General features: G+C 40.3%; 1 protein-coding gene across 1 annotated transcript; it reads left to right on the plus strand.

Annotated features, from left to right (window-relative positions):
• The first annotated feature begins 1,983 nt into the window (after positions 1-1,983).
• Positions 1,984-12,815, plus strand: LOC139984306 (YTH domain-containing family protein 1-like). The gene is made up of 5 exons (XM_071998171.1): positions 1,984-2,220; positions 4,086-4,110; positions 4,611-4,690; positions 4,908-6,641; positions 7,890-12,815. Exons 1-5 carry the CDS (start codon positions 2,194-2,196, stop codon positions 7,920-7,922), a joined length of 1,899 nt encoding a protein of 632 aa, XP_071854272.1. The 5' UTR covers positions 1,984-2,193; the 3' UTR covers positions 7,923-12,815.
• Positions 12,816-13,556: the final 741 nt, after the last annotated feature.

The raw sequence follows: 13,556 nt of genomic DNA on the forward strand, positions 1-13,556 counted from the left end.
AAGTGAAATGTATAATTTTAATGCAATTTTGAGTCAATAGCTAAAGGGCTTAACAGGTTTTCTTTAATAAACATAATAACTATGTAACGTACTCGTATACGTGCTCCATCTCCCTTCTCCTCAACCCAACCTCCTACCCAAGGGCGTAGGAACCGGGGGGCTGGGGGGGCGCCAGCCCCCCAGTGAAAAATGTGGAGGGGCGGAAGTATCATTCCGCCCCCCCCCCCCCCCGCTCCGCAAGTCAGAAAACCCCTTTATCATTTCCAAATGAGAAAAAAATCTCATTTGGAGCACCAAATTGCATCTAAGGCCAGGTGAAAATACAAAATTAAGTTTACAAAATGGAGTGGGTGTTGAAGTGTGCTATATTGCACCAAATTGCATCTGAGGCCACCTGGAAATGCAAAAAATTCCTCCCCCATGCCGGCCATCAGTCTTCAGCCCCACACTCAAAAGTACCTTCCTACGCCACTGCTCCTACCACTGTATCCTCGTTATCTGTCAGACTGAACCTGGACACGACCTGTTAGTATGTATTAAACTGTAGAATTTTCTACATGGCCTCCCAAATTATTTTCAGCATTGAACTTTACATGGGCTTGCATGACACTACTATAGGTATCGTAGATGGCAATTTAAGCAGCGCAATGAGCATTTCTCTGACCGTCCACCCGACCCTTACACCGTACCCATCCCACCGCACCCCACCCTACCCCTCCCCGGCCGTCCCATCCCACCACTATCCACTCCCCATAATCATCAAGCCTGACAGGGTCGGAAGTGTCCCTTCTGGAATTCACGCGTACCGTCAGCAGTCCATATCAAGCTGTTATAAACACGTTTACCAACACGTAATACACCATTTCAATACCAGACCATATGTGTACGAGATAGAGTGGCATTACTACTACGCATGCAGGTACGCGAGGAAGTTAAAGTCAATACATTGCTTCTGTCAAAGATGTGACCTGTCGCAGCCATGATCAACTTTGGAGACCCACTTGAATATTAAAACTTTTCAGGTCCCAGAACTGCATGGCACTGTGAGCAGGTGCGACGGAGCCGGGGAGGGGGAAACGGCACGTCCCCACCCATACAAGCACTCTCTCAGATAATAATGTCAAAATAGTCATTGCTTTAATAAAAAAACGTCTACAATATCTTATAACTAAAAATATGTTTTTTCTCACTTCATAAACAACAGATGTTTCAAAGCAGGAGCTCGTCACGATATGCAAATCAAAAAAAAAAAAGATAAATGTATAGGCATACGGCCGGGCCTATTTTGAGTTGATGTAAAGTCGCTTGTTTCATAATCTGTGACTTGCTTGTGCAGGAACTGCCGAACTGACCATAATTAGATGGAATTTGTGAATGACTTCCCTGTAAGGGGATAAGGGCCTATCTTAAAATCAATTATGGCCAACGCTCAGCAGCTGGTGTAGAGAAAGCATCTGCACTAATTACATTTTATTTCCGAGCCTTCAAAACATCAACCTTTGCTTCAGTTCACAAGCTGTTTTCTTCTTCTTTGCAATGACAGATGCTATTTCTGTGTTTTAGATAGGAAGTTAAGGAAATCATATCTTAGAAGAATGCATACACCTCACCAGTTTTGCTTCGATAAGCAGTTATTACATGAAATTGGTTGGTATTATGAAAACGTTGTAGAGCAGTGTTGCATAACATATTTTGCATGATCTTTGTAAATTGCATGAATATATGCATAGGACGTATTCATAATTTCTTTTCAAAACTCAGTCACTGAAAAAACAACCTTAGCAAAGCTCAAGAAATACATTTATGCAACTGAACTTATCACAACATGGTTCAAATTTAGTTAATTGCAGGTTTGCTTTCCCTGTTGTTTTTGCATAAGAACAATTGATTTTGTTTTACATGGGTGTGCCTGTTTACAACCTTTTTTCGCAGTGTCAGGCTCACGCCCGCCCCGAGTTGCCTGAATATGATGACGTTTGATCACGTGACGCAATGACGGCACATGTAAGTAGTCCGCCATTGTTTTGATACGTACAGCACAACGTTACTTCGTCAATTCCCAGTTGGATTTTTGAACTTTTGATCCGCCGGAATTTATAGACTTTGGCTCTGTTTGGATCAAGCGATCATTGAATTTACAAACTGTTCAGAATTTGACTCTTGACACGTTGAAAACTTTCAGAAATTTAGGCAATGTCTGCAGCCGGCAATGTTGAACAGGTTTGTGTGCCTAACTTGGGATTGTCAATGCAATTTTGTACGGAAGTAAACACTCTTGTGGTTGTTGAAAGCTATAGGGAAATATATACTTAGGCCATTTGATTTGGCTTCTACCTGCGTTGTAGTACCTGGCAGTGGCAATGTAGTGTAATAGTAAGCGACATAGCAGTAGCTTACTACATTGCAACTTATGTAGCTAACGTAGTTATATAACTTAATGACACTTATACTTGTCTTCGCTGTATTGAGTGGCTTGGATGAAAGGATGTCAGATATGAATTTCCAAATGGTTGTTTTTAAGTTGTTTTTTGGATTTTCATATTTGTTTGTCATTATTGTCTCAAAAGGAGTTTCAGTGCTTCCTGTGTGCTCAGTAGTCACTGCTAATGTAAATACAAATGGAAGGGCATTTCCAAGTACCCATTATAGTTGTCTGCAAAAATATGTAGCAAAAGAGCAATGACCAATATGTACACTGTTACAGAGATGTTGAAGTTGGTGAATAGAAAATCTGCTTTGGGGTTGATACCAATTATTTTAAATTTTTACCAGGGTCTATTTGAAGGTGTATAGCCTAGTTACAGTGCAATCTGTATTTGATTTAGAGAACTAAGTGGTCTGCTGGACAACCTCCATGCCTGATTTTGGTTGTTTGAAGAGAAATTTAGTCATCTTGGACAACCAGACTACAATGTAAAAAAAATTTTAAAAATTCCCCAGGTTTATCAGTGTTAGAACTTGAATTCAAGGGATCTTTTTTTGAGACATCGAAAAAACATGCCATACACCTTCAGTGCGTGCATGCAAACTGTAAATGAGTTGTGTTCATGTTCTTTGTTCCTATTTGTGTTATTTTTTTTTTTTGTTACTAAAGGGTTTAATTCTTTGCTCAAAGTTTGTGTAGCAGTATAATAAGGAATTGCATTTGTCTCTTATACTAAGAAAATGCGATCGTTTCCTATGTAAAACGAAAAACTGAGCACTAAACACCTTTGAACTGGTATAGTAATTGGACCACTTTGTATATCATATTGGGAGACTGGATAAATAGAGTTCAGTAAAGGTACTGTAGAAAGGGTGTGAGCTGGACGTAAAAAGGTGTAATTTCAAAAGAGATTATTGAAATGTCTTCATGATACAGTCCAAGACTATACAGTAGGTTTGTTTCTGCACTATGCTGAGCACATAGATCTATGTAATGTGTTTGCATTTATCGGTGTTTTAATGGTGAATTTGCTCAAAGGGGAGGAGGGTGAATGGGGGGGAAGCAACTTATAATTACTTATATTATACCCAAAAGGGACCATTTGTGGACCAATGAAATATGTTGTATAACTCAAGTAATTAAATCTCAAAAGGAAAATAAGGTTTAGTCTTTGAGAAATCTTAATTGAGATAATCAGTTAGACTAGAATTTAATCTTATTGTGGTTTAAATTTGTTCTGAATAATTTGAATATCTGGAGGGATGTCAGTGGGTGAAGGTCTCCATTTCTGGGGTTGATAGGTTGGTTGGTTGTCCTACGCAATAGGGAAATTCTTTACCGTAATACATATACTTACATAAAAACAGGTCTGCATTATTACATGAATACTACATCTTTGGATGGTTACAGACTGCTTGTCATTCCGACAAGCTGTACCAGATGTTCACATTCATCCGATTACATCTTGGGACAGGAACGAGTGAGTCTATGTGGGTTGCATCCATAGGGTCTTTTACTTGAACCTACAGTACTGTATATCACCCTATACCCAAAATGGTTTTTTATTCCATCTTTTTCTTTTCATTTAAATTTGATTGTGAAATAATTTTGTATAATTTGTGTCTCCTTTCCTTTCATGGGTCTCCTGATCATTCCACAGAAATCAAAGCCACAGAGGTCACAAGGTTTGTAATTTTTTATTTTTTTATGTATCTTTGATTGATTTATTTATTTTTCCATTTTCATGCATATATTACAATGTTTACAATGAAAAGACAATCGATAAGACAATGGTGGAAGGGCTTTGAGCCGTAGCTTTTACAAGAAGCCCACCGCAACATAATTACAAAGTAAATGAAAATAGAAAAAGACATTCATTGTAAATACTGTATGATTTAATGACTTTCCTCACAATTTATGGACCTCATGTGATAATTTTTTTTTGCAATTTAGATTCACATGTGTCATTCATTTCTTTGCCTGCTGTTTAATATGCAGTGTATTACATATTAAGTTGTGTTTCATTTCTCATTTGTTTCATGATTTTAAAAAAAAGCAACCCCTCTTCTGATCCCATGCCTCTCCAGTGACAATTCAGTCAGTCAAATTATAAAATCTTGTCACACCCAATGAAACTTCAAGTTTGTTCCTATTCAAATTCACTGTAACTTTCTTTCTCTTGTAGCGCAAAATGGTCCGGTGAACCCAAAGGAAGTTTCTTCGGAGAATAGTTTTGAGCGGTACATGCCGAATCAAGTAACACAGGTATGTTGTAGAGCTCTCATTATCTCATAGTAAGTCTCGTTACTTACACCCACTCTCTTCCAAGCCCTGGTTACTCGCATATATGGTTGTTTGCACCCACAAGGTCGGTGTTTGAAACCAAAAGTCTGGTTTGAAACCACAGTACTTATCATGTAGTAAATTAGCATCACATCAGACATAATTTGCAAATCGGTCTTCTTTGTTTCTGTTTTTTCAGGGATACCCTGCGGCTCCGGCCAACATGGCTCCAGCTGATACGTACATGGCAAGCTACTACCCTTCCACTTACTCCTTTCCATACTCTATGCCCGGAAGTGAGAACACTTGGTCGACTGGCGGTGATAATTTTAATTCTACTTACAATTACGACTTCAGTTACCCGACTGATTACTACAATCAGCCAGGCACCACCCCGCCGTACCTTGGACAGTCATTTAATTTCTTCCCTCCTGGGAACCCGGACTATACCCAAGGGGCATGGAGTGGACAGGGCCAAGCTGGCGCCCCCACCGGCCCCTCGTCTTACTATGACTATTCTCGTTATCCAGGAGCCCAAGCGTCGGCTGGTGTACACCGTACTTACCAGGGGGTGAACGGTTACGAGGTGCAGGATGGTAAAGCCCACGGTATGAAGGCAGTGGAACAGGGCATGTCTGTGTTGCATATCAGTCCAGGGGCTGGGGACAAGGTGACTGGGGGTGTGGTTGGCACTAATGGAAAGGTTGACCCAAGGACTGGTCAGACTGCTGGGACTGCTAGTTTTTCTCAAGCTGCTGCCGGTGGAGGTGGGGGTGCCCCGAGCGGGGGCGGTAAGCAGACGTCGTGGGCAGCCATTGCGAGTAAGCCGGCTAAGCCGCAGCCCAAAGCTAAATCAAAGAGCGGATCGCACGCCCCCGTGCCCACTCAGTTACCGAGTATGAAGCAGCCTATGGCTATCGGAACATGGAACACTGGAGACAAACCCGTGGGGAAGGTGGAGGGCCAGGCCCAACCTGCCCCCGTGCCGCAGCCGTCTAACGGATCCTATGCACCCCAAGCTGTGACACCCCAGAACACTCCCCCTGTCCAGGCTGTCCCACCGCAACCGGTGGTGAAGCCCGAGGAACTCCCCACCCCCCAGCAGGCATCTCAGATTCCACAGGGGAAGCAAGGATTTGGTAACCCTGAGCAAAGCGGACGGTCTCAGCCGCAGGCTGTGGTCCAACCGCAGCCCCAGAACCGCTGGGCCAACTCTCAGAATCATCACGGACGTTCTAGCAACAGCGGGGGTTACTCTACACGTTCTAATAATGCCAGAAACTCTGCTAATTCAGGAGGCTACTCATCCGGTGGTGGTGGTAGCAGTGGTGGAGGGGGCGGCGGTGGTGGGTTGTCCTCCGCGACTAGTGTAGTTCTGGAAAAATTGCGATCATCCAATGAGTACAATCCTTCGGATTTGAATTTGGAGTTGAAGAACGCCCGATTTTTTATTATCAAGAGTTACTCGGAAGACGACATCCACCGTTCCATCAAGTACGGGATCTGGTGTAGCACCGAGCACGGTAATAAGCGGTTAGACTCTGCTTTCAAAGATAAAAAAGGGGACAAAGCCGGTGGCGCCATTTACCTTTTGTACAGCGTGAATGGCAGCGGACACTTTTGCGGTATCGCGGAGATGGTATCCTCCGTGGATTATAATACCAACACCGGTGTCTGGGCGCAGGACAAATGGAAAGGGAGATTCGACGTGAAATGGATCTACGTAAAGGATGTGCCGAACAATCAGCTGCGGCAAATCCGCTTAGAGAATAACGAAAATAAGCCAGTGACGAACTCTAGGGACACGCAGGAGGTACCCCTGGATAAAGCCAAGCAGGTGGTTAAAATTATTCATGCCTATCGGCATACCACATCAATCTTTGACGACTTCAGCCACTACGAGAAACGGCAGGAGGAGGATTCGCAGCGCAAGGTAAGGTCCCTTCCCTGGTCAAGGTGGCGATGGGCTATGATCTGGTTGGCGTTCAATGGAACAGGCTAGAACCCTCTTTCTCATTCAAAGGGATATGCTAAGACCTCTGGTGCTATCAAAGGGATATGCTAGTAACCCGCCCTCCATTATCATAAATAACAAACAAGGGTTTTTTCATTCAGGAGGACATATATTACTGTAGGGTTACTGTACATTGAGGCTCTATCATTCATAATGTTTCATGTATTTCTCAGTCCTAGGGAGATGTGTTGACCACTTACGGTCAACTTAGTGAGTTAGTAGTATGTCCTACAGTCAAAGGGATTTAGTAGTAACTCTTACAGTCAAAGGGATTTAGTAGTACCTCCTACAGTCAAAGGGATTTAGTAGTACCTCCCTACAGTCAAAGGGATTTAGTAGTACCTCCCTACAGTCAAAGGGATTTAGTAGTGCCTCCTACAGTTAAAGGGATTTAGTAGTACCTCCTACGGCAAGGGATTTAGTAGTACCTCCCTACAGTCAAAGGGATTTAGTAGTACCTCCCTACAGTCAAAGGGATTTAGTAGTGCCTCCTACAGTTAAAGGGATTTAGTAGTACCTCCTACGGCAAGGGATTTAGTAGTACCTCCCTACAGTCAAAGGGATTTAGTAGTACCTCCTACAGTCAAAGGGATTTAGTAGTACCTCCTACAGTCAAATGGATTTAGTAGTACCTCCTACAGTCAAAGGGATTTAGTAGTACCTCCTACAGTCAAAGGGATTTAGTAGTACCTCCCTACAGTCAAAGGGATTTAGTAGTACCTCCTACAGCAAGGGATTAAGTAGTACCTTCCTACAGTCAAAGGGATTTACTAGTACTGTACCTCCTATGGTCAAGGGATTTAGTAGTGCCTCCTACAGTCAAAGTGTCACATTATTAACCATTTTAGTTTCAAAGGGTTATGCTTTGGATCTACAGTATGTCACTGTGACAATGATGCATCAGGAATTCTTCTTAGGATATGGCAGAACCTCTGTTACATTCAGGGCTTCTTTAAGTTACGAGAGGAACACACTGAGACTAGCTTAAGGTGTTTGGGATTACGGAGTTGGGAGAAGGATCTGATATGATGGTCCTGTTGATGTGTTGAGTAAGCTGCTTTAATTGTGGTCGGGTTGTAACAACTAAGTAACTGGTCCGTCTGTGTGTGGTCTGGTTATACTCATAAACTGCTAATTTACTTTTCTTAATTTTCGTTTCTCTCTCAGACACGACCATCTCGTGGCGGTCATCGCAACTGAAATGATGAATACTGTAAACGTTGAAGCCAGTGTGGGTGTCGTTAGACTTCTTTATAATGTAGTTAGAACAAAAAGGAAAGACAATACGAGTTAACCTTATCTTTACAAGTGGAATTTCCGTGCATCGTTTACTCGAGGAATTTGTGATGGGCATGTGGCAACCAAGCGTAGTCGACCTTATTTGACACCAAAAAATATTTGACTTTCAAAACAATAAAGAGATAACCCGAGTTTTACGAGTGGAACCGAACAGATTGTTGACTTTGCTCCGCCGTGAAAAAAAAAAATCCCCGGTTAACTGAGATTTGTTTGAAGAGTCCGGGGACATGGCTCAGGGTAATTGATGTGACCTTTGGCAGATAATGACCTCGCTCATGCAAAAAACATAACGTGAAGAGACGTTCTTTCTTGTATGCGGAGCATTATAGCGTTGAAACAGAAGACTTTTCAAACTTGGAAGCAGGACTGCAGAAATTTACCGCTGTCACTTTTTTCCTCTCTATCTCTCATTCACATTTGTTTTCTTTTTTTTTGTATTAGCATCGGTCGTCCATCAGGAGTTAGCAAAATTTGGCATCTGGACTAAACAGCCATGCACTGTAATTAGCACAAACATTTTCTAGCGTGTGTTTTGAGTGATATAAACACTGGGATAGTATCACAATCTAACTGAATTTTGCCCACGAGTGGGTAAGGTCCGTGCAGCTCGCTAGCTTTCCTCAAATTATGCTGTTAAAAATGACAAAAAAGGACGAAAAATGTAAGCAAACATTCGGTCTATTGTATCATGGTCTCTAAGAGGTCAGTGGTACTGGGTACTTAGCAAACTTCTCAAAAGATGCCACAGGGAGATATTTTTTGGTACTTCTGGAGCTTGAGAATTTATTTAGACGTTTATCTTTGGTGAAATGCTCTGTCCTGTTTCCGTCTATGGATCTCTACTTTCACTCCCACAATGCAACAGTCCACCACATTGTCCGTTAACCAGGTATACTCGAGCACAGGATAAATCACACCTGGGAATGCGTCGCGTCCCTCTGGAAGACCTCTTTTGTCGTGTAAGGTGTGGAGTCATATCCTCGTCGATCTAAGTACGGAATGAACATGGATCCACCTTTAGCCTCGGTCTCTACCCAGATTACTACTTTTGCAGATGCTGGGTTATTTTTCTTTATACAGGGATAGCAGAGAATCATTTCTCGTTACTACGCTACAGGGCTTGTGGTATTTGCAACACTAGTATAACAATGCTCGGCACAAACTTGTGCATAAATGTTTTGTTAAAGTTTGCTAAGTAAAGACAGGCTGAATCATATTAGTTGCTAAACACAGAAATTTTGTAAATCAGAATGTTTCACTTGGTGATGTGAAGACTGGGAAGAAAGTGATAGGGTGTGGGTGGGGGGGGGGGGTGAGGGTGATTCAGGGAGGTTTGTTAATCCCTTGCAAAGCAGTAAATCTCAATATGCAAACTAAAGGCCCAAGGTATATTTTGTCAAATGGTGAAATTATTTTCTCAACATTTCAATTCCAGAAATGAGAAGCCTTTTATATTATGTAAAACTTTGGAGCGAGCTTGTACTAGCACGTTTGCCCGTTGAGCCTAGCACTGTTCCATTTTAAAGTGTCTGGTAATACAGCAGAGACTTCATCCAAACTACAAAATGGATGAGACTTCCGACATGTATGTGCACAAGTGCTACAGTTAACAGCGGAAGAATTGTACAGACCGCCAACGTTCTTGACAAAGTACTCATTTTGGTTTCCAAATTAGTGACTTATAATTGCATATTGGTTTGTCTTGTAGATCTCTGTGTCACCTGGAGCAAACCATAAAGTAGTATTGACACACATAGTTTGATACCCTTCATTCCAGCCAAGAGATTGTTAAAATCATTTGTTTACTCCACCAGTTGGCAAGTTATGTCAAATTCAAGCAATCCAGGGGGATGTGTACAAGATATTATTTTGACGCCTCACAAAGTTTAACATATTCCTAGCTTTCAGAGTGCAAACCTCTTGTCTTATTTCATCCTTTCTTGTGCAATGGTTTAGTGGGCTAAAGGAGTTTTTCTTGTTCATCTGGTCATGCTGTTAACAGTTCGATATGGTATAACCAGATGTGATTAAAAGCTGTTTTTAAGATATCACTGGAGTTCTGAAAATGACATGGCTTCCTCACATTACCTGTCACAGCACAACCACAGCACACTAAACTTTACGATTTCTAGTCGGTGATTTAGTTGTGGAAGGTTTTGAAAAGCATTTGGGTAGTTACTGAAGTTGGCAGCTTCTGTCAAGTCATTATCTCTTAAAGACGGAGTCAGGATTTTTAATTGAAATGTAGAAAATACTCTAGAGAATAATATTTAAACGTGACAGTATCAAAAAGGAAACGTTTTCTTTATTGCACCAGCCAAAATTTGGTAAATTAAGTGAAAAGAATTTAAAAAGAGAGTTCAGGTAAGATATGAAAGCTTTGGTATTATGTTTGTTCTCTGTAAGTCCATAAAAAATTCAGTTGCTTGGTTCATATCTCTCTCTCTCTCAAAGGAAAAATGGATTCATCTGGAGAAAGTACACAGTCACTAACATTATTGGATGATAAATTCTTATCGATAATACAGAAAAACACATTTGCCATTTCATTGATATCCAAAAACCCTGTCATTTAGCTCTAATGTATTTATGGTCACATTGGTGTAAGATACAAAAAGCATTTTTATACACAAAGACAAGACAAAAAGAATGTTTGTCTTGAACATTTCTAGAACTTGTGGCGTGACCCAGAATTAATTATTGCCAGTCATTGTTTGTTTGTGTTTGATGTAACGAGAACGTGATCAACGCGAGTCTTCGTATGAATTGGTGCTGTGATTTATAAAGAGTTCTGTCGGGGTTGTCATGGATCATTGTCAAAAATGTCTAGTTTTTTTTGTTCTTTTTTGGCAGTAAACAAATTTACATTTTGGCTACATAATGGGTTTAAGAAAGAAGAGAAAACACAATAGGTTTTTTTGTTTTTTTTTACGTCCAGTTGTGAGTTACCAAAATATCTCAAATGTTGAATCTTGTTTTTCTATCCACTGAATTTCCTTCGTTAATGTCACCAATGTTTTTATCGTTTGATACTTCGATGGTAGTAAACTACCAGTTTGATGTTCGGGACAGACCACAGTCTGTTTTTGTTGTTGTTGCAAGTTCATGAAAAACTGCAAAGGTTCTTATGTCACTGTCTACTGATTGTATCGCGACATGACCTTTTCTCCTCCAAATCCATGTGGGGGTGGAAGATTTCTTGCGGTACCAAGTCGAGGGGTTAAATGGGGAAAAATGTGATTCATTTTAAGCTAGATTTACATTTGCTGATATTTTCAGTCACTGGGTTTGGATAGAGAATGCCTGTCACTACATCAGGTGGAGTGCAACCCTCCCCCTTTAACTTTATTCTGAGCAGTCTTATTGAGCAAATGACAAGTGTCTCAGAGGTGAGTTCAAGCCTCCTTGAAGCCCAATTGTGAGAGTATTCTGTTATATAAGATAATTTTGGGTGTTATGTGGGCATTCTACACCTTGACGGATAATCCATCAGGTATGATCCATCAGGGATGATCCATCAGGGATGATCCATCAGGGATAATCCATCAGGGAGGTCAGGTAGTCATGTGTCATGACCCTTAAGCTTTCTTCACTTTTGGGTGATCAAGCTAGGCAGCGTAAACTCCACCATCTGAGTATAACAAGAAATCATTATTTCCCCGAAGAGGAAGTACAAACAAGTGATTGACATGTGAGTACCCGTCCACAACAAGTTTGGTACTTAATAACTCTTGATACACTTTAAGTGTGCCATGCATGATTCACAAGGACCCCAAAATATATTCACATCCATGCAAGTCAAATGAGGTCGGTTGTTGTGTTCACAAACCGGTATAGTACGAAGGCTAGTTTCGGCCTCTCCAGTGGTTTCAATTTTTTTGGTTTTAGATTTTAAATTTCTCAGTTATTTCTGACATCGTTTGGTTGTTACACCCATGGCCCTTGAAGTACTCGTAATAAACATGTATCCCTCTCTATTTCATTTCATTTTCTTTTTTTTCCTGTCGGGAAGAAAAGCATTTCATATTTCTCTTTATCGACCAGAGTGTCTTATACCACTCATTAAAAGAAGTAGACCTTCTTGATGAAACAATTTTGGCAGTAAATTTTGGAAGTTCATTTGCATTGTTATTTGGTCACTGAAGTAGTAAGACCCATGATTCTTTTGCACGTGTCGTTTGGTGCAACGTTGAGTTTAATGTGACCCCACACAGGTATTTGTCATTTGTCAGTTCTTTTTAATGTACAAGTTCAATCCTTTTAAAGTATACCCTGAAAAGATTTGCAGTCTTAATTTTGTTTGAGATCCCTTAGAATTCTTCGCTCTGCGTAATAGTACAGAGTCTTAAGTTTGTTTTAATGTTATATGAGTTATGTACGATCAGTTTTGTTCAATTAGGTGTAAAAATCTGCATATTGGAAGGAAGTCTTATTAAAAAATTAAAGAGGGTTATTTTATGTTGTGACACTCAACATTTCTAAATTTTGCAGAAAAGGATTAACTGTTTTGCTAAAGATTTATGTCAAAATCGTGGCCATATCACAGGCATTGGAAAAGTGTTATTTTTTTTCCATTAAAATGGATTCGGGGGTAAATAGAAATGGGAGGGGGGGCAGGGTGGGTCTGCTCTATTTCATTTGTGTATCGAAAATTGAGTTACTTAGCATCAGATTTCAGAAGGCAAAGTATTTTCATTTCCCACAATGTTTGTGTGTGTGATGCTCCATATAGGAAAGTTACATTTGCAAGTAGTCAGTATGAACAGACAAATATAACCATGATAGTTGACATTTTATCAAGTTTCTTGTCATTTATTGTTTTATCATTACTCTTCTTTTGTATTCCACAATAAGAAAAAAAATTATGATATCTAACAGAATTGAGACCAAAAAATTTCTAATGTTTTCCTTTTTACGTTGCTTCTAAACTTGACAGTTCAACCACTTTGAGCTTTATATATATTTTTTTTAATCTCAACTTTCATACTCTTTTTTTTTTTTCCTTCAATTTCCTAAAACTAAAAGTGGTTATTGAAGTTTTTTTCCTGAAGAAGTTATTCCACTTGGATGGTTTGTACAAAAATTGCTGTCATCATAAGACGACTGAAATTAATTTCTCCGACAATTGCACAGATCATTGAGTGGAGACCCTTTACTTCCAGACTTAAAATAATAATTGAAAACCAAAATTTGTTTAAGTATGATAGGCTTATCAAATTTGACCCCATTGTATCCCCCAGTTGGACACCCACGCCCCACTCTCTCTCTCTCTGTGTCATCACTTGCCATTATGCCACTGCCTAAGAACCAGAAGGTCACAATCAGATTCATGTAGCCTATGTTTTAACCTCAAACTACAAAATATTCTGAATAAGTTATTTCCAGGTGTTAATAAAACACCTCATATACATGATGGTAATTGGTGTACGGTAAATTCGTGATAGTAAGGGCAACAGTGTTATTTTGAAAGATGTTGGTGATGACAATCACACAGATTTCGCTCAGTGGTTTAGTTCTATCCTTCAGCTACGTGAT

This window comes from Apostichopus japonicus, chromosome 17 (genome assembly GCF_037975245.1).
Source record: "Apostichopus japonicus isolate 1M-3 chromosome 17, ASM3797524v1, whole genome shotgun sequence".
Taxonomy (NCBI): domain Eukaryota; kingdom Metazoa; phylum Echinodermata; class Holothuroidea; order Aspidochirotida; family Stichopodidae; genus Apostichopus; species Apostichopus japonicus.